Source organism: Oryctolagus cuniculus, chromosome 15 (genome assembly GCF_964237555.1).
Source record: "Oryctolagus cuniculus chromosome 15, mOryCun1.1, whole genome shotgun sequence".
NCBI lineage: Eukaryota > Metazoa > Chordata > Mammalia > Lagomorpha > Leporidae > Oryctolagus > Oryctolagus cuniculus.
This window is the reverse complement of record NC_091446.1, coordinates 46,851,206-46,877,317: the sequence shown is the minus strand read 5'-3', so window position 1 is coordinate 46,877,317 and position 26,112 is coordinate 46,851,206. Positions and strand designations below refer to the sequence as shown.

Sequence of the window (26,112 nt, the reverse complement as noted above, 5' to 3'; positions counted from 1 at the left end):
AGAAAGGTCGGTCTTCCTTTTGCTGGTTCACTCTCCAAATGGCCGCTATGGCCGGCGCGCTGTGCCGATCTGAAGCCAGGAGCCAGGTGCTTCCTCCCGGTCTCCCATGTGGGTGTAGGGGCCCAAGCACTCAGGCCATCCTCCACTGCCCTCCCGGGCCACAGCAGAGAGCTGGACTGGAAGAGGAGCAGCCAGGACAGAATCCGGCACCCATATGGGATGCCGGCGCCACAGGCGGAGGATTAACCAAGTGAGCCATGGCACTATCCCATGAACTTTTAAAAGTACAGGTTTCAAGGGACACCTGTACAAGTACTAGACAACTCATACACAGAGAAAATAATTTAAAGTGTGAGCGATAAAGGAACATGTGCCAAGAATAAATTAAGAACATGTATGACTCTAAAGGAAAAAGAAAAATAGTCTAGTTAAAAATCCTCGGCCTATGGTGCCGGCACCCTGGGCTCTAGTCCCGGTTGGGACGCCAGCTTCTGTCCTGGCTGCTCCTCTTCCAGTCCAGCTCTCTGCTGTGGCCCGGGAAGGCAGTGGAGGATGGCCCAGGTGCTTGGGCCCTGCACCCACATGGGAGACCAGGAGGAAGCACCTGGCTCCTGGCTTTGGATCATCACAGCGCCAGCCGTAGTGGCCATTTGGGGGCTGAACCAAGGGAAGGAAGACCTTTCTGTCTCTCTCTCTCTCTCTCACTGTCTAACACTGCCTGTCAAAAAAAAAAAAAAAAATGGACAAAGTATTTGAATTGAATTTTTTTCTAAAGGATATATAAATGGTGAATGAGGCTGTGGAGAAATCCTCATGGTTAGCAGTTATTAGGGAAATACAAAGTTAAAACTATTAGGATATGCTACTCTGCATATAGTTAGAATGTCTATAATGAAAAAGGAAGGTGATACTAAATATTAGGGGTATTCAAAAAGGTCAAGGAAAATCCATATTATGAAAAAATTATTTCCATGAACTTTAAAGTTATTTTGCACCAAAATAAACACATCTTTTATTCTACAAGTTTTTGAAGTACCCTCATTTGGTTAACAATGTTGAGAGTCCTCATTTATTTCCGGTGGCAATGTAAAATTCGCACTTTGGAAAAATTTTGATATTTACCATACAATACACTGTTCTTCTCATATCTAATTAAGAGAAATGAGGCATACATATATATGAAAACTTGGACAATGTCCATAACAAATTTTTCCAGTGGCAAAAAGTATAAACAATGGAAATGTCCAATTACAAATGAATGGATAAACAAAATATTGTGTAGCCATATGATGGAATATTATGGGCAATAAAAAGGAATAGAGTACTTCAATTCTTGAAAATATGATGCTAAGTGAAATAAGACAGTCACAGATCACATTAAAATGTGTGATTCCATTTGTATGAAATGTCCAGTTTAGCTAAATCTACGGAGACAAGTAGTAGATTAATAGTTCACTGAGAATGATGGTTGGGAGAGAAACGAGTGCAAGGAAGTCATTCAATTTGCTGTCATTTGTGTCTGATTTCCTTCACTCAGTTTAATGTGGCAACATGGCTCAGTGACCCACTCCTTGTCATTGCTGTATAATACTCTCATTACATATATATATATAGCAATTTATTTATTAATTTATAAATTTTTGGTAGTTGGTGCTATTTTTCTTTATTTATTTGACAGAGTTAGATAGTGAGAGAGACAGAGAGAAAGGTCTTCCACCTGCTGGTTCACTCCCCAAATGGCCACCACAGCTGGTTCTGCGCTGATCTGAAGTCAGGAGCCAGGTGCTTCCTCCTGGTCTCCCATGTGGGTGCAGGGCCCAAGCACTTCGGCCATCCTCCACTGCCTTCCCAGGCCACAGCAGAGAGCTGGACTGGAAGAGGAGCAACCGTGACTAGAACTGGCACCCATATGGGATGCTGGTGCCGCAGGCAGAGGATTAACCAAGTGAGCCAAGGCGTCGGCCCCGGTGCTATTTTTCTACCTTAAGGTTATTGTAAGCACTGCTGCTATGAGCATACATGTACATGTATTTTGGTACTTATTTTCATCTGTTCTGAGTATACGGTCAAGGGTAAAATCACCAGGGCATATTGTAGTTTTGCATTTAAGTATTTTAGGAACATCCAAATATTTTCCATGGTTCCTGAACCATTTTGCATCTCTACTAGGAAAGTATGAGAGCTACAATTGCCTATACCTTTACAAACACTTATTTACCATGGTTTTTTTTTTTTTTTTTTACTGTTGTTTTACTTGTTTTTTAATTATAGCTATCAGTGACAATGAAATAGCGCTTAGTTGTAGTTTCAATTCACATTTTCCTGTGACTGATGATATTGATCATTCTTTCTGATATCTTCTGTTTGTTTGTGTATGTTCTTTGGAAAAATGTCTCCTCATGTAGTTTGCCAAGTTTTCATTGTGTTCATTGTGCTATTTATTGAGTTGTTAAGATCATTTCTATATTATGGAAACCAGAAGCTTTTTGAATATGTGACTTGAAAAACTTCTTTAAAAAGCTTCCCTGCTATTTTTAAGATTTTTTTCTTTTATTTATTTGAAAGGCAGAGTTACAGAGAAAGAGAGAGTGAGAGAGAAGAAGGAGAGATAGAGAGATCTTCCATCTACTGGTTCTCTACCCAGATGGCCACAATGGCCAAGGCTGGGCTATGCATAAGCCAGGAGCTTCCCTCATATGTGTACAGGGGCCCAAACACTTGGGCCATCTTCCACTGCTTTCCAAGGTGGATAGGAAAAGGAGCAGCTGGTACTCAAACTGGCACCCATGTAAGATACTGGCGTTGAAGACAGTGGATTAACCTGCTATGCCCCAGGGCATCCCCCTAAGTTAATTTTTTTCTTGACTCTGCCTTCATTTGGTTGCTGCAATCCTGTGAGTGTTTTCTAGGTTTCTGTGGATTGTTTTTGACTCTCCCTGTTTAATTTAATTTTTTAATGTTTTTGTGGTGAGACTATTTCTGGAGCTATGTACTTCACCATTTTCACTAGCATCACTCCTATGATGTATGTTTGAATCTTACAAAATTTACATAGCACCATTTTTGATGTTTTGTCAGAAATGATGTTTATGTATTTTTTAATGTAAAATCATACAATCTTTGGTATGTATCCCAAGGCAGTTCATTGATTATTAACTGTTTGAAAATTATTTAAAACAAAGTTTCACAAAACCCTATATTTGCAACAGAATTGATATATGCAGGCATTTCTTTGTTTTCTTGTTTTTGTTTGTTGATTTTGTTTTTTTTTTTTTTTTTTAGCTCTCACATATAAGGGTGAACATGTGGTATTTTTCTGTCTTTATTAATACCCAGCTGTTATCAAGACTCCTTGCCAGCTATTTCTAGGATGTCATGAAAGAATGTTCATGTATATCCATAAACTAGTCTTTCAGCTAAAAGTATCAGAAGAAACTGCCTAGAACTGCCTTTGCGGTGTAGTGGGCAAAGCTGCTGCCTGTGACACTGGCATCTCATATGAGTGCTGGTTTGTGTGCCTGCTATTCGACTTCTGAGCCAGTTCCCTGCCAATGGTCTGAGTAAAGCAGTAAAAGATGACCCAAGTGTTTGGTCCCTGCCACCCATGTGGGATACCTGGATGAAATGTGTTGGCTCCGAGCTTTGGCTTGGCCCAGCTCTGGCTATTGTGGTCATGTGGGGAACGAATCAGCAGATGAAAGATCTCTCTCTGTGTCTCCTTTTCTCTCTGTAACTCTGACTTTCTATATAAATAAATAAATCTTAAAAAAAAAAAGACACTAACTTTTCTTTCCTTCTCTATACATCTCCCAAATATCCCATTCAACTATCAGCCTCATTGGATCACAAAGTATTCATCATCTTAAGCCAAGGCCTCTATCTGTCATAATCATCAGACCATGAAAAAAAAAATAGCTGGATGGCTCTAAACAGAGATACTAGATATATTCCTAGTGATTTTTAGATAGAATGTGCAAGGAGTATTATAGGCATATAGAGACATTAAGCTAGTAGAAGGAAAAAGGAAAATAGTAACTCAGGTTTCTTTCCCTGACTATACTATGGCTAACTTTTCAAATATCTGATTTCTTAAATTACTTGAAATAAGTCTCTGAAACAATAGCTGTCTTACTTTTCTCTTTGAATGTCATTTTAGAATGAGATTATCTGAACCATCTGTAGTATAGGAAGCTGATCCAAACCTGATTGTTGTGAACACACTCTGGGAATTGTTTTTCAGTTATTTTGACAAAATATTTTTAACATTACAAGCAGCAAAGCCAGTTTTTTTTTCGAGTCATACCATATGTTTAGAACTTTTTTAAAGTCCATATTGACAGGAAGAACAAAATAAAGTAAGTGGAGTAAATGGGACTCTGATTTTGATTCATTTGCTTTGATTCTGAACTTACTTGCCATATGTGGAGTAATCGTTTAACTTCCATTATTACCAAAGAAAAACACATTAAAATCAAAGGGTTTATTTGATCAGAAGCAAGACATGTTTTTATACTTGGCAAATACTAAATGTTTGTTACATGGAGATGTACTCTGCTCCACTGTAGGTGCTTGTTATACCCTAATTAGAATATCATGTCTTGAACAGTATCATTAGAGACAGTACAACTAATCAGGGTGTTATAAAACAACTTATATTTGGAAATAAATTGTGAATATTTGGAATCATTTATTCTGGACAGTAGAAAGGTAAGACATAGATTTAAAATATTCCCGATATACAGATTTTCCCAAATACTGTTATTTTGAAATCCCATTTTAAATTTGAAATAACATATTTTTCATTTACATTACAGCTAAAGACTTAATACTCCACTAAGAGTTCAGCAATTAAAAAGTTAAAGAAAAGTTCATCAGGAATATAGACAATGGCTGTATATATGATTCTTAACAATTTGTTAGACAATGATTTAAAATGTTTCACAAAACCCTGTATTTGCAACAGAACTGATACACGCAGGCGTTTCTTTCTTTTCTTGTTTTTTTTTATTATTATTATTATTTGTGTCTTGTTTTGTTTAGCTCTAACATATAAGGGAGAACATGTGGTATTTGTCATCTTGGTCTGGCTTATTACACAAAACACGATGTCCTCCAGTTGCAACCATTCTGATGCAAGTGATAGACTTTCAATCATTTTTTGTAGCTGAATAATATGCCATTGAATATATTTTTTGCCAATATATTAAGAATTATCCAAATTTTGAAAGAACAACAAAATGATAAAATTGTTACTGTGTCCACAGATGTTTGTTTTTTTTTATGACTTTTGAGATAATGAATAATAAGTTTTATTTTCTTAAAAAGAATGTGAAATATATAGTTTTGTTCCTCTTTGGAAAACAATTACATACTTGAATGTGTTCATACAAGAGAATAAAAACTTTTAAAAAATGACTATAATAATTATAATTTTTTAAAAATCTATTTTATATGCTACAAGAAACCTCTATTATTTTGAAATTAGTGGAGAAGAAACTAATTAACCTTTTGTTTGGCTTGTCAGAGATGGCATCTGATTTTTCTGCAATTCTGTATTGAAAATATATGTGATAATAAATTGAAAAGTGGTTAGATTAGCTGATTGTTACTGTTAAAACCTTTTGAGTTTTCATCATAAAGCCCAGCAGGTACTCCTCAAGTACTTAAGCTATAACAGCTAAAGGAAAAAAAATATCAAAAATAGTTCACAATAGCAAAAACCTCTAGTTGTGATACACGATTTCTTTGTGTCTTACTTGTTTACTTTTTTCCTCTCTGTTCTCTCTCTAGGACTGGGATTCTAACGTTAGGAAAAGCGCTGGACAGGGAAAGCACTGATCGCTACATTCTGATTGTCACGGCTTCAGATGGCAGGCCAGATGGGGTGAGTATGCTCTCTGGAAAAGTTTTGAAAAGAATATTAAACACATGGAGAGAGTCTTGTAGTCTTGCATCTTAAACTATCACATTAATGAATTAATGTTTTTCACCTGGAGCAACATCTTATATTTTGTAGGAGAAAGTGTTCACTTCTCCAACAAGATTTTTTAAATGATTTATTTATTTATAAAAGACAGAGTTACAGAGAGGGGGGAGAATGTGTGCGGGGGGAGGGGAAGGTTATCCACCTGCTGGTTCACTTCCCAGATGGCCACAGTGGCTAGAGATGTGCAGATCCGAAGCCAGGAGCCAGGAGGTTTCCCCAGGTCTCCCAGGTGGGTGCAGGGTCCCAAGGGCTTGGGCCATCTTCCACTGATTTCCCAGGCCATGGCAGAGAGTTGGATCAGAAGTGGAACAGCCAGGTCTCCAACCAGTGCCCATATGGGTTGCCGGCCCTTCAGGAAGCAGCTTTACCCACTAAGCCACAGCTCCGGCCCCTCCAACAAGTTTTAAAGAAGCAGCTGCACCCTGCATCTTTTATAGTGTTGTAACATTTAAATGGACAGAACAGATTACTGTGATCTGCATTCTCACCCAACATACCCAGAAAGTGAAATCTGCTTTCACTCTGTTGGGGTGCCATTAGCACAGCATCATGACAGGTGTTCTAGCAGTTTCTCTGTGCTGGAACCCTTTCCCTGTGGTGTCACTTTTGCAGAAACATGAGTGGAAGATGGATTTTGTAGATAAATACCTTTAGCACTTAGGAGAACAATTTCATTGATTGCACAGTACTTTGAAGTATCATTTAGAATCCTGAGTAATCCTGGGTGATCTAAGTGGTTTAAATGGACCCACAATTGCAGAGAAGATAAATTTTAGGTCTGCTGGACCTAAAAATCAAGTTTAAGAATAAATAAATAAGTTACTCTTTCCTAAGTGCTTTAAAATCAATTGTCATTACTCTTCGATCTAAGCTTTTTACAATCTTGATCATCCTAATTTTGTAGCATTGCAATATTTTCAATTTTCAGTAATTTCTATGCCTTGAGCTAGTTTTTGTTTTTGTTTTCTTTTGTCAAATGCTTATGTGCTAACAGCATTGCTATGTGGGAATAATTTCAAACTCAGCATGGATAGATAAAGAACGTTCACTCACTTCAAAAAGCTATATGCCTGTGGTTTACGCGAAATGATATTCTTTATTCCAAATGATACCTTAGGTAAGAGTGTATGGTAATGCTGTCCTCACACTTATTTGGGGAGGATTTCTGACAAAATTGTGCCTTGATAAACATAGGAAGTTAATATCTTGATAGTTTGGTCTCTTATTTTAAAAGGGAAAATAGGTAGAGCTTAATGAATATTGCAAATTATAATGTTATTTGATATTTTTCAGACATTAGATCAAGTGCTACATGGAAAATATAAGATGTACAGAACAAATTTAAGAAATAGCCTGGGGAAGAGAAGGCATTTAGATAATAAAAGAGTGAAGGAAAATAAAACCCAAGATTACTTTTAATGTGAATGTTATGGTGTACTTGTGTTAGATGTATGTAAAAAGTCAATGAGGGTCTCTAGGAAAAAAATATTAAATAACTTATGATGAAAGTTTAATGGGTTACTTGGCTAGGCAGTCACTGAGGGGAGACTTCAGTGCAGGAGGAGTTAGCATAGAGCACAGGATATGATTAGAGTGAAGTGAAATTAATAAGCAGCATTCAGGTCAACCATTAGGATAGAAAAAAAGGATAATGCAGATGAGTAGCTTGAAGATATGTCATATTATCATCAGAGTTAAGTGGTAATAATAGTAGTTGGGACAAGTTAAGTCTGGCCTTAAAATAAAATTTCTTGGACAAAGGGAGTTGAGAGGCATATTTAAATGCCTGCATAAGTATACTTTACCAATTATGGCTTTGCAAGCTCAGAAGCAAACTAAGTTATGTATTTAAACTAGTGGTTTTATTCTTTTCAGGGTATGTTTCAGTCTCAATGTATATATTTCAGTTAACTATGGACAAATCAGTTAGCATTTCTGGGCCCACATAATCTCATGCTGATGACCAATAAGGTCTCATCAAGATTTACAATTGTAATACCTTTGAATAAATTTTGTTTTATTGACAGAAGTTTATATTAAGAACACCAGGAGTGAAGAAACATTTAGATTTCAAATTAAAATTTTTCCAGATAATTTTATCATTTATATAGTTCCAGCAATATATTTTTATGTGTGCCCACATAGTGAGTTACTAAAACAAAGTGATATTAAGAATAAGATTCTGGCCGGTGCCGTGGCTCACTAGGCTAATCCTCCGCCTTGCGGCACCGGCACACCAGGTTCTAGTCCTAGTCGGGGCGCCAGATTCTGTCCCGGTTGCCCCTCTTCCAGGCCAGCTCTCTGCTATGGCCCGGGAGTGCAATGGAGGATGGCCCAAGTGTCTTGGGCCCTGCACCCGCATGGGAGACCAGGAGAAGCACCTGGCTCCTGCCTTCGGATCAGCGCGATGCGCCGGCTGGAGCGCGCTGGCCGTGGCGGCCGTTGGAGGGTGAACCAACGGCAAAAAGTAAGACCTTTCTCTCTGTTCTCTCTCTCTCTCACTGTCCACTCTGCCTGTCAAAAAAAAAAAAAAAAAAAAAAGAATAAGATTCTAATATTTTTAGCACACTTTTACTATCTAGATATCTCAAATGTATGCCCTTTGTAGCATCATATTAAAATTAATATTTTAACCTTGATAATCAATATTTGTGATGAGTACAGACAATAGACAGAAAGAATTACAAACAGTGATTGCCAGCAATTTATGTAAAACAAATTGACAGGATAAATTTAAGAATTTTATTATGAAAGACCTCTTCACCTATGGCCCCAAAATGCAGATAGAGGTGAAAGAGCGTATATAACATTGTTAACTTTTTTTGAGATTGATGAGGGTATCTGATTAGACTATCTTATATTCTTACCCTTTATAAATTTATCAATATCCATCCATTTGGCTCAATTATCAATATTTATCAATATTAGAAGATATATGTTAAATATCTGAAATAATTTATAATATATAGATTTCTTTATCATGAGTATAGCTAAAATCACAACTTACATTTTAATAATTATATATATTTACTTGGAATTACTAAAAAAATTTGGTGTTACTAAATTTATTTTTCTTATTTATTTGAAATGCAGAGTGACAGAGAGAGATTCACTCACAAAATCTTCACAAAAACCCAGGCTGGGCCTGATCAAAGCCAGGAGCCTGGAACTCCATCCATATCTCCAACATGGGTGCAGGGGCCCAAAGGCTTGGGTCCATGTTTTACTGTTTTCCCATGCACATTAGCAGGGGGCTGGATTCAAAGTGGAGCAGCCAGGATGCGAACCAATGCCCATATGGATGCCAGTGTCACAAGCAGCAGCTTAACCAGCAGCACTAGCCACTTGCTAAATTCCTTTAGAAAACTGTTACCATGTTTTGCTCTAAAATTTTCACATTTCAGCTGAAATTGGCTTTGAAAATTTTATGTAAATGTTTTTTAAACAATTTTATTTTACCTAAGCTGTTATCAGTAATCCTTATAGGAAAGCTCTCTTATGTTTAATTATTTTCTTGTTTTGCATTAGAAAAATATATACTCTACATCCTCATTTTAGAAACTGTCATGTAGAGGCCAGCACTGTGGTGTAGTAGGTAAAGCTGCCACCTGCAGTCTTAACATCCCGTGTGGGTGCCAGTTAGCATTTGGGCTGCTCCACTTCTGATCCAGCTCTCTGCTAGGGCCTGGGAAAGCAGTAGAAGATGGCCCAAGTCCTTGGGTCCCTGCACCAGCGTGGGAGATCCAGAAGAAGCTCCTGGCTCCTTGCTTTGGATGGACCCAGCTCTGATTGTTGCAACCATCTAGGTAGGGAACCAGCTGATGGAAGACGTCTCTCTCTCCCTCTCTCTCTGCCTCTGCCTTCCTGTAACTCTGCCTTTCAAATAAATAAATAAATATTTTTAAAAAGAAAGAAAGAAAGAAACTGTCATGTAGCATTCTTTTGAACTAGTTCAACCAGTTTTAGCTAAAAATACATTTTGGTGGAAAATCTGAACACACATGTTAATGAATATAATCAATATATTAATTACCAATGACTCAATGACATGGTTGCCCTTTAGGAAAAAACATAATGGGAAACCCACCTAACAGAAGCAAAAACAGATCAAGGTTTTACATTTGTCTAAAAAAAGAAAAAGGAAAGAAAAAGAAAAGAACCAGAAATCTAGGAGAGGATTCTGGAAAGATAGGAGAATGAGAAGAAACCAGAAATCTGTCTCCTAATTCAGAAAACAACTGCCCTGAAAAAATCTGACATAACAATTTGGAATTCTGAAACTTTTCAATTCTGAAGGGAAGCTATAGCTAGTAAATTACGTTTAATTGGAACCAATGTCATCACTCAGTACAGAAGAATCTATGCACATCCCTCCATCCCCATGTGTGTGCCCCTGGGGCAACTTGTGCAAGGCAAGCAAGATCCATAACGTATTACTCCTCTGTCCTCCAGATATGGAGAGTTTGTACTCTGATCACCGACTGCTGCTTCTGATCGCAGTAGTAGTCATAGGCAGTGCTCATCGCTACTTCATGATTTTCCCTTATCTCAGTCTCTGATAACTTCCAAGGAGCTTAAAGGCTCAATGCCCTGTGTTCATTTTGGTTTTTTGTCTTTTCACTTTGGGAGCTAGATGTTGAAAAATAGGCTATTCGAAAGCTACCACATATATAAAGGAAAATATGTAGTTATTACACATACCTAGAGGAAGACAAAGGTTCTGAAAATAACTGAGCAAACCTTAAGTTCCATGTCATTCTGACCTCAGTAAAGAGACAGCTGATAGCATTCAAAATACAAGAAGAAAAAATAGCAATAGCAAACCTTGGGGACAGGGGGAGAACCTGATTTTTAGAGTTGCCACATTATTAATTCCAAACCTCTAGCTTCCAAGAGTTTTAATAAACTACCAGGTACACAGACAAAGCAAAGAATGACCTATTCTAAATAAATAAATAAACAAACAAATAAACACTAAAACTGCCTTTGGGGGGTTGGCAGTGGTGGACCCATTTTAAAACAAATGTCTGACATTAACTAAAGGAAATAAAGGCATATATGGAGCAAGTCAGCTAAGAACAATGAACAGAATAGAAATTAATGATATGGAAAAAGATACAAAAAAGAATTTCAAAGAAATTCTGGATCTAGGAAATATATATGAATTAAAAATTAGCTATAAAAATAAGCTTGAAGATAGGGCAATAGAAATTAAGTCTGAAGAACAGAGAGAAAAATGATTAAGGAAAGTGAATGATTAAAGAAAAGTGAACAGAGTTTAGGGAGCCAGTGGGACTCCATTAAACAGACTAGCATATGCATTGTGGAAGTATAATAAGGAAAAGAAAGAGAGTGAAGAATATTTGAAGAAATAATAACAACATGCTATTTTGATGAGAAAACATGACTATATGCATCTAAGATGCTCCAGGAGACCCAAGTGGGATAACCTCAGAGACAAACCAGCATGTTCATACTTTGTAATCAAACTATCAAAAGAATTTTCAAAGAAGAAGGAAGCAACCTGTAATGTATAGGTAATACTCAATAAGATCTTAAGAATTTGTCTCAGGGCTGGCACTGTGGTTCACTACGTTAATCTTCTGCCTGTGGTGCAGGCATCCCATATGGGCACCGGGTTCTAGTCCTGGCTGCTCCTCTTCCAGTCCAGCACTCTGCTGTGGCCCAGTAGGGCAGTGGAGGATGGACCAAGTGCTTGGGCCCTTGCACTGGCATGGAAGACTAGGAAGAAGCACCTGGCTTCTGGCTTAGGATTTACACAGCGCCGGCCGTGGTGGCCATTTGGGGAGTGAACCAACTGAGGGAAGACCTTTCTCTTTGTCTCTCTCTCTCACTGTCTATAACTCTACTTGTCAAATAAATTTTAAAAAATCTTCTAAAAAAAAAAAGAATTTGTCTCATCAGACACTTGGGTGACCATAAGGTATTAGGCTATTACATTCAAAGTGATAAAGGAGGGGGAAAATTAAGAATAAAGATTTTCATGTCTAGCAAAACTGTTCCATGATGTGAGAGTGAAATTATGATATCCCCATATGAAATATACAGGAGTTTGTTGATAATAAACTATTCTTTTGAAAAATAAAAAAAAGGGATTTTTGCAGGCTGAAGTGAAAGATTGCTAGATAGTAACTTGAGGCCACAAGATGAATAATTGAAGATCTCAATAAAAATAAGTACATAAGAAAATGTAAAAGCTAGTGTTATAATAGGTAATGATTAAGGTAGAGATAAAGAAGATACAGATCAAAGAAACAATGGAGAAATCAATGAATCCAAAAGTTCTTTGAAAAAGTCCATGAAGTTTATGAACAATTGTCAGGAAAAGAGAAGAGACTCAATGTAATAAAATCTTGCATGAAAGTGGAGAATGTTACTATAAATTCACCGGAAACAAATAAATTGCAAGAGAGTAAGTATTATGAGGAATTAACATGTCAACAATTTGGGTAAACTAGGTGAAATAGACAAATTCCAAAAATCAGAACCTGTAGAGACTAAACTGAATAAGTAGGATATCTGCAAAGGCCTACAATTAATAAAGATATTAACTCAATAAACAAAACCTCCCAGCAGAGAAATACCCTTGAACTTTTAGCTTCAGCGGATAACTCTTCCAAATGTTTAAAGAAGAACTAATACCAGTGTTTTTCAAGCTTTTCCAAACAAAAATTTGTTGGGAGCAACCCGGACTGGACTGAGTTACTGGAATTAAGACTTATTCTATGCATCTGCTCTCCCAAAATATGGCGCTGGGAGAGGAGGCAACAGCTTCTACCCAGCTGCCTCTCACCAACTTGACAAGCTGCAGGACCTGCTCCTAATTGGAGGAGAGCAGCGTACTCAGCGTGTGGGCAGCCGAGTTAGGATTGGCGGAGGAGGACTATAAAGGAGGAGAGAGACGGCATGCACCAGGAACATCTAAGGGGAACATCTAAGGGGAACACCTGTGCAGCCCCCGAGAGAGCCGGCCGGCGGTGTGCCGCTCCCCCGCGGAAGTGGGGAATGTGGCAGGGGGAACCGCCCTTCCACGGAGGTGGAAGGGATGGTAGCCAACCCGGGAAGAACCCGCAGCAAACCCGGGGAGGGCCGAGCAGACGCAAGAACAGCGCAGGGTCCTGTGTCGTTCCTCCACGAAGACGGGGAACGACATAATGGTGCCGTGACTCGGATATGAAGCCTAGGCAGGGTTTAGTGTCGTTCCCCCATGAAGACGGGGAGCGACAAAATTGAAAATGGAACCTCAAATCATTCTATAAGCCAGCATTATCCTGAAACCAAAATCAAAGATATTTCGAGGAAAAAGAAAAGCCACAGAACAACATCCCTTGTGAACCTTGATATTCAAATCTTCAACAAAATAATAAGAAAACAAAATCTGGGGCCAAAGCTGTGGCGCAGCGGGTTGACGCCCTGACTTGAAGCACCAGCATCCTATATGGGCGCCGGTTTGAGACCCAGGTGCTCCAACTTCTGGTCCAGCTCTCTGCTGTGACCTGGGAAAGCAGTGGAAGATTGCCCATGTCCTTGGGCCCCTGTGCCCATGTGGGAGACTCGGAGGAGGCTCCTGGCTCCTTGGATCAGCACAGCTCCGGCTGTTGCTGCCAATTGGGGAGTGAACCAGCGGATGGAAGACCTCAATCTCTCTCTCTCTCTCTCTCTTTTTTTTTCTCTCTCTCTCTCTCCTCTCTCTGTGCAACTCTGAATTTCAAATAAATAAATAAATAAATCTTTTAAAAAAAAAACAAAATCTGCAGCATATTTGAAAGGAGTATACACCATGACTAAGTGAGATTCATTCCCACATTGAAAGGATGAGGTTCTTTGTCCTCAGCCAAGGCTTTGCTCACAGAGTAAATGGATCCTTACCCTGATTTCTGTTGTCATGTGAAGATCATGTCTGTTCTGAAGTTTATATAACTGGGAACATAGCATATGCACTCTTTTGAGTTTGACGTCTTTCACTCATTCTTACGTTCATGAAATTCATCTATGTGATTAGTATTTTGATGCTGCATTTTAGTCCTCTGTATACCTGAAGCATGATCTATATTGCCATCTACTATTGATGGGAAATTTTTTTTCATATTATAGCTATAAAGTGCTGTTTTGGTCATTTTTTATAGGACTGTTAACAAAATTTGTACTAAACTTTAAAAAATATCTACAAATCATGTATGAAGTCCCATGGGAATTTTCACAGGATAATCCCACAAAAGTTTAACGCTATGTAGATGAATAACTGTTTTCAATAGCCAAGAGGTCCATGCTGTGCATGGCAATTTTTAACAACTGCTGGACGTTGTATATGAAAGAAAAATTATAGGGGACTGGGATAAAGTCACATTGCTAAAAGGAGAATTTGCTTTGGATCTTATAAAATAGGGAAGTTCACCTTAATCCAGTCAGAATTTGAATGATGAGTTGAAATCTGTGTGAGGCCTGCTAGGCCCCTTGCAGCACAACCCATAAAATGTTGAACTTTGGTGATTTCAACAGAGAGCATGGTGGTATTTACCAGAACCTCTCTTGGTTGCTATTGAAAACCCATTTTTTCACTCCTCTGCACTGGGATTGCTGGAAAACCTCTTCAGGGTCACTCATTCTTAATAACAATTTTGTGTTCAACTTCTTAGTTTCTCACTCTAAATCACTTACATTTTAGTAAAATTGTGTATTTTTCAAAACAAAACTTAGATAATTTTCTCCTGTTAGATTAATACTATGTTTCCCTCTTACCTTCCATTTCTGTGTCATTACATATCATTGCATGCTGGATTTAAAAAAAAATCTTTTTTTACTTTATTTCAAAGGCAGGGAGACAGACACAAAGATAGGAATCTTCCATTCTCTGGTTCACTCCCAAACGCCCAGAGCAGTCAGGGTTGGGCCAGGCAGAAGCATGGAGCCAGGAGCTCCACCTGAGTCTTCTTCGTGGGTAGCACTTGAGCTATCATCCGCTGCCTCCAGGGATGCACATTAGCAGGGATCTGTGTCCAAGACAGGGTTTCTGGGACTCCTGCCAGGCATTTCCATATGGGATGAGGGCATCCCAAGTAGTATCTTAAACATTTTGCCAAACACTCATGCAAGCATACTGAATTATTTACATTCAATTTTTTTTTTATTTCTTAGTTCTACCTTGTATCCAAGTCTTCTGTGATCTGCCTCACACTGGCAGAGCTAGTAAAGGCCAGGTTCTATATCCATGCTTTGATTAGAGAACAGAGGTTCTGAGTCATTCATGAAGATATTCTTTGACTGCAAAAGTCATCGACCTATATTATATTTTCTGGTTGCATCAGTCCAGGGATTTACCTTTTGACAAGGTAGCACATGCTGTCGGTAGATTTACCTGTTTATCACTGCCATCAGCTGCGTGCTTGTAAAGTTAGTATGTGATGCTCAGACCCTCCGTTTAGATGTACACCTAGAAAATAACTAAGACGCTGTTTTCTGTTAGTGTTAGCCTTCCTGAATACTCTGTTTGAGGTATCATACTGTCCTGTAATTGCACTGGTTTTACTTTTGAACAATGAAAATATAATTGCTGAAAATTACAGACATGATGTATTTCAGAGTTATAGGGGTGTATTGCATAAAAAAGAAAGTTCATTACCCATAAAGTGTGAACAAGGCATAGGTGAAGTCATTTTCTGAAAGTAAGCCTGCCATAAGTACTTGGCATTTTGAAGATGTTTGCCCTTTAATATCATCGTTGATTTTTTTCCATTTGTTTTTCTGAGGTATTTGAAAAAATCACAAAGTTACTTACTTACTTATTTATCTAAAAAGCTGAGGAATGGAACCAAGGACAAGACATTTTTCACAGAGGTGCATTCTAGGATGATCACTTAATGAATTCAGTGTTAAAATAGCTGCTCTTACATTTAATCCTTTCTGTTTTCTTTCAGACTTCCACTGCCACAGTAAATGTGGTGGTGACAGATGTTAATGACAATGCCCCAGTGTTCGATCCCTATCTGCCTAGAAATCTGTCTGTGGTGGAAGAAGAAGCCAATGCCTTTGTGGGTCAAGTAAGGGTGAGTGGATTTCACATGTACCTAATGTATACATTTTAAGAGCACAAATGTTTTATGCGTTAATTATGAAACAAGATGCAGCTACAGTAATCTGTTGAAGGATCATGCCAGTTCCTAGTCTTCTAGATTTTTTTTTTATGTTTTGTTATCATATCCTGTACTTTTGGGATTGAATTTATCAAACACATCAACTTATATTTTGTCACTGTGGAATTTAAACATTGATTAATTGAGACCATTCTTTTCTTTTCTAATGCCAGTATATATCTTAATTTTCTGGAATGAAAATATCTCAAAGAAATAATTAGGTTTACCAAGATGTATGGATTTAAACATATATATCTCAAATAGTTGTAGATGTGAATTAATTGGATTATATCAGTATATCTTTAGCATATACAATGTGTCCACTATTTCACACACACCTTTTGTCTAGAACTCTGAGGACTTATTTCTAGGCATGTCGTCCTGGCACCTGCCTTGACATATTAGCCATTTTCTGCAGGTCATTTGATGACTTCCCCCTTTATTCTTAACGTGGAGTCAGCATTTCTTCAGTTGGACTGTGACTGATCGTGAATATTGCTCATGAAATGGAGGCCATGGGTGAAGAATTCTTTTGAGGAAGAAATGTGTATTTTGGATCACCTACCACAGATTTGATGTCTGTGTTCTACAGGACAGGTTGTAATCATCCTGTAGGAAGGAGGAGCACACCAACTAGTGATTCAGATCTAGGCTTCAGGTCCCCCTGCTCTCCTGTAGAGACCCTGACTTGTGCATAACAGACTTGCTACTGCTTTGAAGTAATCCTTCCCTTTAATTGTGCTACTCCTACAATGAGACAAAGAAGCTGAATGTTAGTCTAATCTTCTTGTGCTGTAGAAGATTTCTTTAAGTTCTTTCATAGAGCTCTTATGACTTTCATATCATGACAGATTTTTTTAAAGACAAATTTGTTTAGTTATTCATTTGAAATTTGTGTGGGGGAGATACCTTCATCCAGTGGTACATTCCCCAGATGGCCACAATAGCCAAGACAGATCCATGCTGAATCTAGGACTCAAGGACTCTACCCTGGTCTCCCAGACATAGATGACAAGGTCCCCGAAACTTGGGCCATCATCTACTGCCTTCCCAGGCACATTAGTGGGAAGCTGGATCAGAAACAGAGCAGCTAGAAGTACACTCCAAAATAGGATGCAGCTATAATAAGAGGCAGCTTTACCTGCTGTGCCGCAGTGCCAGTCCTGTGCCCTGTGATTTTGACTGCCTGGTTTAAGTCTCACTCGCTTCTTATTTTTTGAGAGACAGAGAGGCAAAGAGGGGAAGGGAGGGAAGGAGAGTGAAAGAGAGACTTACAGGCAGACAACAAGCTCTCTCCACCGATTTGCTCCTCAAATGCTCCAATGCCTGCAAAGGTTAGGGCTGGGCCAGGCCGAAGCTGGGAGCCACGAACTCAATCCAGGTCTCCCACAGTGTCATCACTGCTGCCTCCCAGGGTCTGCGTGAATAGGAAACTGAACTTGGGGCTTGAACTCAGGTTCCCCACTATAAGGTGCAGGATTCTTGATACCTAAGCAAAACACACAACCCCGTCTTTATTTTTTTCCTTCATCATGCTAATGATTCTTACAATAATAGTCAAATCTATAGTTGTTGTCGTTGTCACTATCTCTCTAAAATTCTAGAGAGACTGAATAAGGCATGCATCCCTTTACACTGCATTTCTCTGGAGGGGAGGGTCATGGTTATTATGATGTTTAATATCCAGGAGTCCTGATGACAACTGCTTTGCACGTGATCCAGTTCTAGAATCCCATCTGAAGGCTCTACCCTTCCTGTGACACCTCTGGTCTTACTGTGGTTTCTCAAAATAAATAAATAAATAAATAAATAAATACTTCAGAAACAAAAGACTTAGATGTAGTAACTTTCTTTATGATGTTTGAGTAACACTAATAGAAAAGAAACAAAGAAGAGCAAAGAGGAGAATCTAGCCAAAAAAATGACGTGATATTTTACAAACTGTTACTAGCAGGATTAAAGCTTAACCCCAAAGGCAAATTATGAAAAGGTAAAAAGTCGTGCATCAGAAGTTTGCTTGCTGAGGATGATGGAACTGGAAAAGTCTTTTACTAAATTCTGAGAGTCCGTAGCTATCGTAGTTGGAGGACAGGCGGAAACTAGTTTTCACTCCTTGCCCCCAGCATAAATAGCAGCATTCCTTGTGCAAATTCTGCTATGAAAGCGTCAGTGGGGCTGCGTTGTGGTACAGAAGATTAAGATGCCACCTGTGACACGAGCACCCCTTCTGAGCACAGATTAGAAACCTAGCTGCTCCTTTTCCTATCTAGTTCTCTGCTAACGTGTCTGGGAAAATAACAGAAGATGGTTCAAGTACCTGAGCCTCTACCACCCACATGGGGCACCTGAACGGAGATCCCAGCTCCTGGCTTTAGCCCAGCCCAGCCCTGGCTGTTGTGGCCTTTTGGGGAGTGAACTAGCAAATGCATGATTCTGGCTCTGGCTCTGGCTCTCTCAGCTCTGTAATTCTGCCTCTCAAATAAATAAATAACTCATTTTTTTAAGGGCATCTGTTTACACTATCAGATGGAAATTGGCCAGAGAAAACCAAATGCTCTGGAGGAGGTACATATGGCACTGACAGTTTCTGTACACCAAGCAAGCTGGGTGGTAAAATCTACAGTGGAAACATGTGCAGAAAACAGAGAAGGTGGTGACTCGGGAAGGATCATTACTGTTAAGAGTGAAATTGGATTGAGAGCTATGTAGGCTAATTACATGAGTAGGGGTACAGAGAAATGACAGTGTGGCACATTATAATTATAATAAGACAATGCCATATATAAACTGTCCCTGTACCATGTTGTGGAAGGTTCCAGGGGGACCAATGAAGGGTCTGAGTGTGAAAACATCAGATTTGTATCTTACGTAGGTTATTCCTTAGTAGATAGTAGTGGAGGATTGTAAATCTAGAAAGTGGAGATAGGTGCAGATTGTAACCCCTGAAATATTTGATGGTTGAATTAACATGACACTGTCTACAGCCATACAACTCTGGACATGCCTGATCTCATCTGAATTAATATGACAGTGCAACCGCAGTGATATTAAATTACATTACAGTTGTCCCTCTATAATACACATTAATAAAATGAAAATGTATTTAATCATATTCATCAAGTAGTCAGATAAAGCAAACAGGTATTAAAACTATATACAATGTATGATTTTCATTAGTTAATATGTGTATCATTGGAGAGAATACAGTTATACGTAATGTACAACAAACAAGACATCAATGTGATGATTAGTTTTTAGTTAGTTTTCTTCTTCCTTTTTATTATGTTTACCATTTTTCCTGGTGAGCCTTTGTCCCTGGAGGAATGATTACATTAACCACATTTCTTCTTTCCTATTTGTTAAATTTAATGAGAAATGGTCTCTCTAATTTATTTCAGCTTCAAGAGTTGAAATAGAGACCTGAGCACTCATAATTTGATAGAGTATAATTGTTCTAGTCTTTAGGCAATAGCATGTTTTCATATAAACTAAAATGATTGAAAAAGTACAAAGGAAGAGGAAAATATCCAAAGCAGACTGCATCCAGCCGGCTGGATAGATAGCTTCAGAGACGTGGTAATGTTCATAGAATGGAGTCTGGTTTCATCACAGTGCTATCCTGGTGCTACCTAATGATAATTATATAATATATTAATCTCACTAAATGACTCAATGCTCCACTTGTAAAATTTAATTTTAATTGCTACCAAAAAAAAACATTAGGACACATTTAAAAGCAAGATATGTATGGTTAGTTACTGAATTTGAGTTACTGAGTTTTTGTTTATGTTCTAATGACATTTTGGTATGAAGAATACAATATTTCTATTTGAATGCTGAAGAAACTTTTCTTCTCCTTTTTAGAGATAGTGTTGTAGTAATAAAATACACTAAGTAGCAGTTTCAAAATAATTATAGATAACAATATTTTATCCAGAATATTAAAAAATTACTAACAATTACTTATTGTCTATCTTTCTATTCATAAAATGTAGTATACCACATTTAGAGTGGTATACAACTTATTTTCAGTAGCAGTATGGGAGGAGTGGGGAGATGCATGTAGAATGAAACCTAGTAAACACAGTAAAAATATATCCCACGTCTAGTGCCAAGTGGCTAAGGCATATTACTTACAAAAATAATGAGAGACATTACAATGACTGGGATGGCCAAAGAGGGTTTAGGGGAGACATAGATTATCCTCAGTATTTTTGACACATTAGTAATGTTCTAGGTTCAAAAATAAAGATACCAGGCAAAATGATGTAATGTAAGATGTAATCCAGTGTAGGAGGTAAAATAGATTCACAATAATGGAAGCTGTGGAGGAGTTTTTAGAAAATCCCTTTCTCTCTGTCTCTCTCTCTCTCACTGTAACTCTACTTGTCAAAATAAATAAATAAAAATTTAAAAAAAGAAAATAAAAAAAGAAAGAAAATCAATTAAAATATGTTGAGTTCAGGTGGGATTGAATTAGCTACTGATACTAAGACCTTTGCAGTGTAATATTTCATTGAGAATCATTGAAATCCTATTTGACAAGAGATAGCATCTAGAAAAACTGCATATCCTGACTGTGAACCACAAACATGCCCATAGTTCATCTTCAGAATGGGTCTCAAATATAAGGGGCCTCGATCTACCTAAGCAGAATTATCCGTGACCCTGATTACCTGGTGGGAAGATACCTGAAGAAGACCCTAAATGTTTGTTTGCAGCCATAGACTGACTTGATCTGAAGCCATGGCCATAGGTCACTATGGGCTCTTTTCAAAGGACCAGGTATCTGCTCCTCTGTGGAATATACAACAACAGAGCATCGCATAACCTCTGTCAAGAGCGTTCATTCCTTAGATAGGCTAAATCTACAACAGTATCTTAAATCTGTGTTTATCTTTCCGTCCACTTGCCTTTAATCCACTTTATGCTGGCCCATGATTTCAAGACTCACTACATAGAAGTTTCAGACTCGTTATTTTACCCTCCCTCCTGACCTCTTACACTCCTCACATATGGTGATGTGAACGCCATTTCCTATTCACTTGGGTCATCCTTGCACTAAAGTTTATAGTTTCATAACTCTAGACCCAGCACCCCAAAACTAAGCAGAATTGAACAGGTTGAAACATGGGCTTTGGGACCAAACTAGCTGAGTTCATAACTGACCTACAAAATGACAATTGTGATACTGCAGTCTGTCTCAACTTGGGCTTTTTAATTGGAAGAAATGAAGATAAGCAGTATTTGTGTTGTAAAGTGATTGGAAGTGTTAATAAATACATGTAAGGGGGCGGAGCCAAGATGGCGGAATAGTGAGGGCGCGCACCGATAGTCCGGGAAAATTTAGTTTAATAAAAGGGGAGTTACGGTAGCCTCAGAAAAAAGAACCAGGAAAATATTGCAGACAAAACTCTTCTGGATCCAGTGGGCGTGAATCGGAGGACCTACTGGGAGAACAAGGTCGCCCACCGCGCGTGAAAGCCGAACCGCAGGACCGAGCCGCGGGACTGAGCCGCGGAAGCCGAGCCGCGGGACTGAGCTGCGCAAGCTGCAGGGTCTGCACGCAAGTGCTCGAAGGGGAGTGCAACAGCGGGGAGACTTGGGAAGTCCAGGGCTCCGAGTCCACACATCGGCGCTGGAAGGGGAGCAGACCTGCGTGGAGAGCGTGGGAGCCCACAGTTCGGGACATCAGCGGCAGACTCAACACACCAGCGCTGGAACGCGAGGTGAGCCGAACCTCAATAACCCGAGACACCGGCAGGCAAGCGGAGAGAGGAGACTAGAGGGAACGACCCCCGGGGCGGGGGGGACTTCACCAAGCTAACTGGAAGAGAGAGAGAGGGAAAAAAAAAAAGGTGACTGGTATGGACACGGGTTTCTCTCTCTCCGCTCACCTCTCAAGGGCGAGCAAGACAAAGAGCAGGCGCCATCTTGGACATACGTCATAAGCAGAGCGACCTCAGGTCTGCACCGGCCCTGAGCCTAGCAGTAAAACCTGACTCTGGGTGGGGCGCATTAACAGGAGATTAGGACTTAGTAAATTTATGGTGCTACTGAACTGAGACTGTGAAAAAAGAGACGGTGGGGGAGAGAACTCACGGAATTCACGTGAGCACTCTCCAGAGACGCTACAATTCCGTAACTTTGGCAACCCAGTGGGAGACTGAAGGAGAATTTGAGCCCACTCTAAGGGCCGAACAGATTCCCTGTGTGGTCCTTGGGAAAGAGCTTCTGATCTCTGGCTCCTGTGGGTATATCATTTGCCTGCTAACTACCTCCAACTTTGTTCAGCTGTGCAGAATAACTTCCCTGTTGAATCAAAAAAAAAAGAGAGAGAGAGAGAGAGAGAGGTTTACCACGCCTAACCTGGGAGTGTCTCCTTTGGCACACCAAACAGAGCTCTCAGGCCACACCCATCTCAAGCCCTAAGGCTCCATCAAAAACAGATAGTCCACTTAATCTAGAGTCATAGTATAACAAGAAAAAGCACCACAGTGAAGAAACCAAATATCTCCAATATGACAAATAACAAACGCAAAAACCAAGGTAATAAAAACAAGGAAGTCACCATGAAGCCCTCAAATGAAAAAGACACCCCAATTCAAGATTATGAGGATGATGACATAGAAGAAATGCAAGAAGCAGATCTCAAAAAATTGATAAGAACATTAAGAAGTTCTCAAAAACAAATTCTTGAACTACAGAAATCCTTAATGGACAAGATAGAAAATCTCTCTCGTGAAAATGAAATATTAAGGAGGAATCAAAATGAAACGAAACAACTAGTACAACAGGAAACTGGGATAGTGACTGAAGTGAAGAATTCAATAGATCAAATGAAAAACACAATAGAGAGCCTTACAAACAGAATGGGAGAAGCAGAAGAGAGAATATCGGACTTAGAAGACAGAGAACAGGAAAGGATACAGTTAGACCAAAGAAAAGAAGAGGAAATTAGGAATCTAAAACATATTGTCGGGAATCTTCAGGATACTATTAAAAAACCCAACATTCGGGTTCTAGGAGTTCCTGAAGGCATGGAGAGGGAGAAAGGATTAGAAGGCCTTTTTAGTGAGATATTAGCAGAAAATTTCCCAGGTTTGGAGAAGGACAGAGAAATCCTAGTACAGGAAGCTCACAGAACCCCTAATAAACACGACCAAAAGAGACCCTCACCACGGCACGTTGTAATTAAACTCTCCACAGTGAAACATAAAGAAAAGATCCTAAAATGTGCAAGAGAGAAACGTCAGATTACTCTCAGAGGATCTCCAATCAGACTCACAGCTGACTTCTCATCAGAAACTCTACAAGCTAGGAGGGAATGGCAAGATATAGCCCAGGTACTAAGAGAGAACAACTGCCAGCCCAGAATATTATATCCTGCAAAGCTATCATTTGTGAATGAAGGTGAAATAAAGACTTTTCATAACAAACAGAAATTGAAAGAATTTGTTGCCACTCGTCCAGCCCTGCAAAAGATGCTTAAAGATGTGTTACACACAGAAACAAAGAAACACGGTCATCAATATGAAAGAAGGTAAAGGAAGGAAACCAAGGAAGGAAAGCTCACAGCAAAAGATCACAGGGAATTCAAAGCATATATTAGAACTTATCTTTGGCAAATGGCAGGGCAAAGTTACCACTTATCATTAGTCACATTGAACGTGAATGGCCTGAACTGTCCAGTTAAAAGACACCGTTTGGCTGATTGGGTTAAAAAACAAAACCCATCTATTTGCTGCTTACAAGAAACACATCTTTCCAACAAAGATCCATACAGACTGAAAGTGAAAGGCTGGAAAAAGATATACCATGCCAACAGAAATGAAAAAAGAGCGGGCGTAGCCATCTTAATATCAGACACCATAAACTTTACCACAAAAACCATTAAGAGAGACAAAGAGGGACACTACATAATGATTAAGGGATCAATTCAACAGGAAGATATAACAATTATCAATGTATATGCACCTAACTACAGGGCACCGGTTTATCTAAAAGATTTGTTAATGGACTTAAAGGGAGACTTAGACCCCAATACAATAGTACTGGGGGACTTCAATACTCCACTCTCAGAAATAGACAGATCAATAGGACAGAAGATCAACAAGGATACAGTAGATTTAAACGACACTATAGCCCAAATGGATCTAACAGATATATACAGAACTTTCAATCCTACAGCTAAAGATTATACATTCTTCTCAGCAGTACATGGAACCTTCTCTAGGATTGACCACATACTAGGCCATAAAGCAAGTCTCAGCAAATTCAAAAGAATTAGAATCATACCATGCAGCTTCTCAGACCATAAAGGAATGAAGTTGGAAATGAACAACTCAGGAATCCCTAGAGCATACGCAAACACATGGAGATTGAACAACATGCTCCTGAATGAACAATGGGTCCTAGAAGAAATCAAAAGAGAAATCAAAAACTTTCTGGAAGTAAATGAGGATAACAGCACAACATACCAAAACTTATGGGACGCAGCAAAAGCAGTGTTAAGAGGAAAGTTTATATCAATAGGTGCCTACATCAAGAAATTGGAAAGGCACCAAATAGATGAGCTTTCTATTCACCTCAAGGATCTAGAAAACCTACAGCAAACCAGACCCAAATCTAGTAGGAGAAGAGAAATAATTAAAATCAGAGAAGAAATCAACAGGATTGAATCAAGAAAATCATTACAAAAAATCAGCCAAACGAGGAGCTGGTTTTTTGAAAAAATAAACAAAATTGACACCCCATTGGCCCAACTAACTAAAAAAAGAAGAGAAAAGACCCAAATCAATAAAATCAGAGATGAAAAAGGAAATGTAACAACAGACACCACAGAAATAAAAAGAATCATCAGAAATTACTACAAGGACTTGTATGCCAGCAAACAGGGAAACCTATCAGAAATGGATAGATTCCTGGACACATGCAACCTACCTAAATTGAACCAGGAAGACATCGAAAACCTAAACAGACCCATAACTGAGACAGAAATTGAAACAGTAATAAAGGCCCTCCCAACAAAGAAAAGCCCAGGACCAGATGGATTCACTGCTGAATTCTACCAGACATTTAAAGAAGAACTAACTCCAATTCTTCTCAAACTATTCAGAACAATCAATAGAGGGAATCCTCCCAAATTCTTTCTATGAAGCCAGCATCACCTTAATTCCTAAGCCGGAAAAAGATGCAGCACTGAAAGAGAATTACAGACCAATATCCCTGATGAACATAGATGCAAAAATCCTCAATAAAATTCTCGCCAATAGAATGCAACAACACATCAGAAAGATCATCCACCCAGACCAAGTGGGATTTATCCCTGGTATGCAGGGATGGTTTAATGTGCGCAAGACAATCAATGTGATACACCACATTAACAGACTGCAGAAGAAAAACCATATGATTCTCTCAATAGATGCCGAGAAAGCATTTGATAAAATACAACACCCGTTCATGATGAAAACTCTAAGCAAACTGGGTTTGGAAGGAACATTCCTCAATACAATCAAAGCAATCTATGAAAAACCCACAGCCAACATCCTATTGAATGGGGAAAAGTTGGAAGCATTTCCACTGAGATCTGGTACCAGACAGGGATGTCCACTCTCACCACTGCTATTCAATATAGTTCTGGAGGTTCTAGCCAGAGCTATTAGGCAAGAAAAAGAAATTAAAGGGATACAAATTGGGAAGGAAGAACTCAAACTATCCCTCTTTGCAGATGACATGATTCTTTATTTAGGGGACCCAAAGAACTCTACCAAGAGACTATTGGAACTCATAGAAGAGTTTGGCAAAGTAGCAGGGTATAAAATCAATGCACAAAAATCAACAGCCTTTGTATACACAGACAATGCCATGGCTGAGGAAGAAATTCTAAGATCAATCCCATTCACAATAGCTACAAAAACAATCAAATACCTTGGAATAAACTTAACCAAGGACGTTAAAGATCTCTACGATGAA

General features: G+C 38.9%; 1 protein-coding gene across 1 annotated transcript in view; it reads left to right on the top strand.

Moving 5' to 3' along the window:
• Positions 1–26,112, top strand: part of LOC100356485 (protocadherin-15) — a 1,660,811-nt gene that overhangs the window by 1,371,300 nt on the left and 263,399 nt on the right. The window contains 2 exon segments of the mRNA XM_070057681.1: positions 5,791–5,884; positions 15,922–16,050. Of these exon segments, the coding sequence (XP_069913782.1) occupies positions 5,791–5,884; positions 15,922–16,050 (223 nt within the window).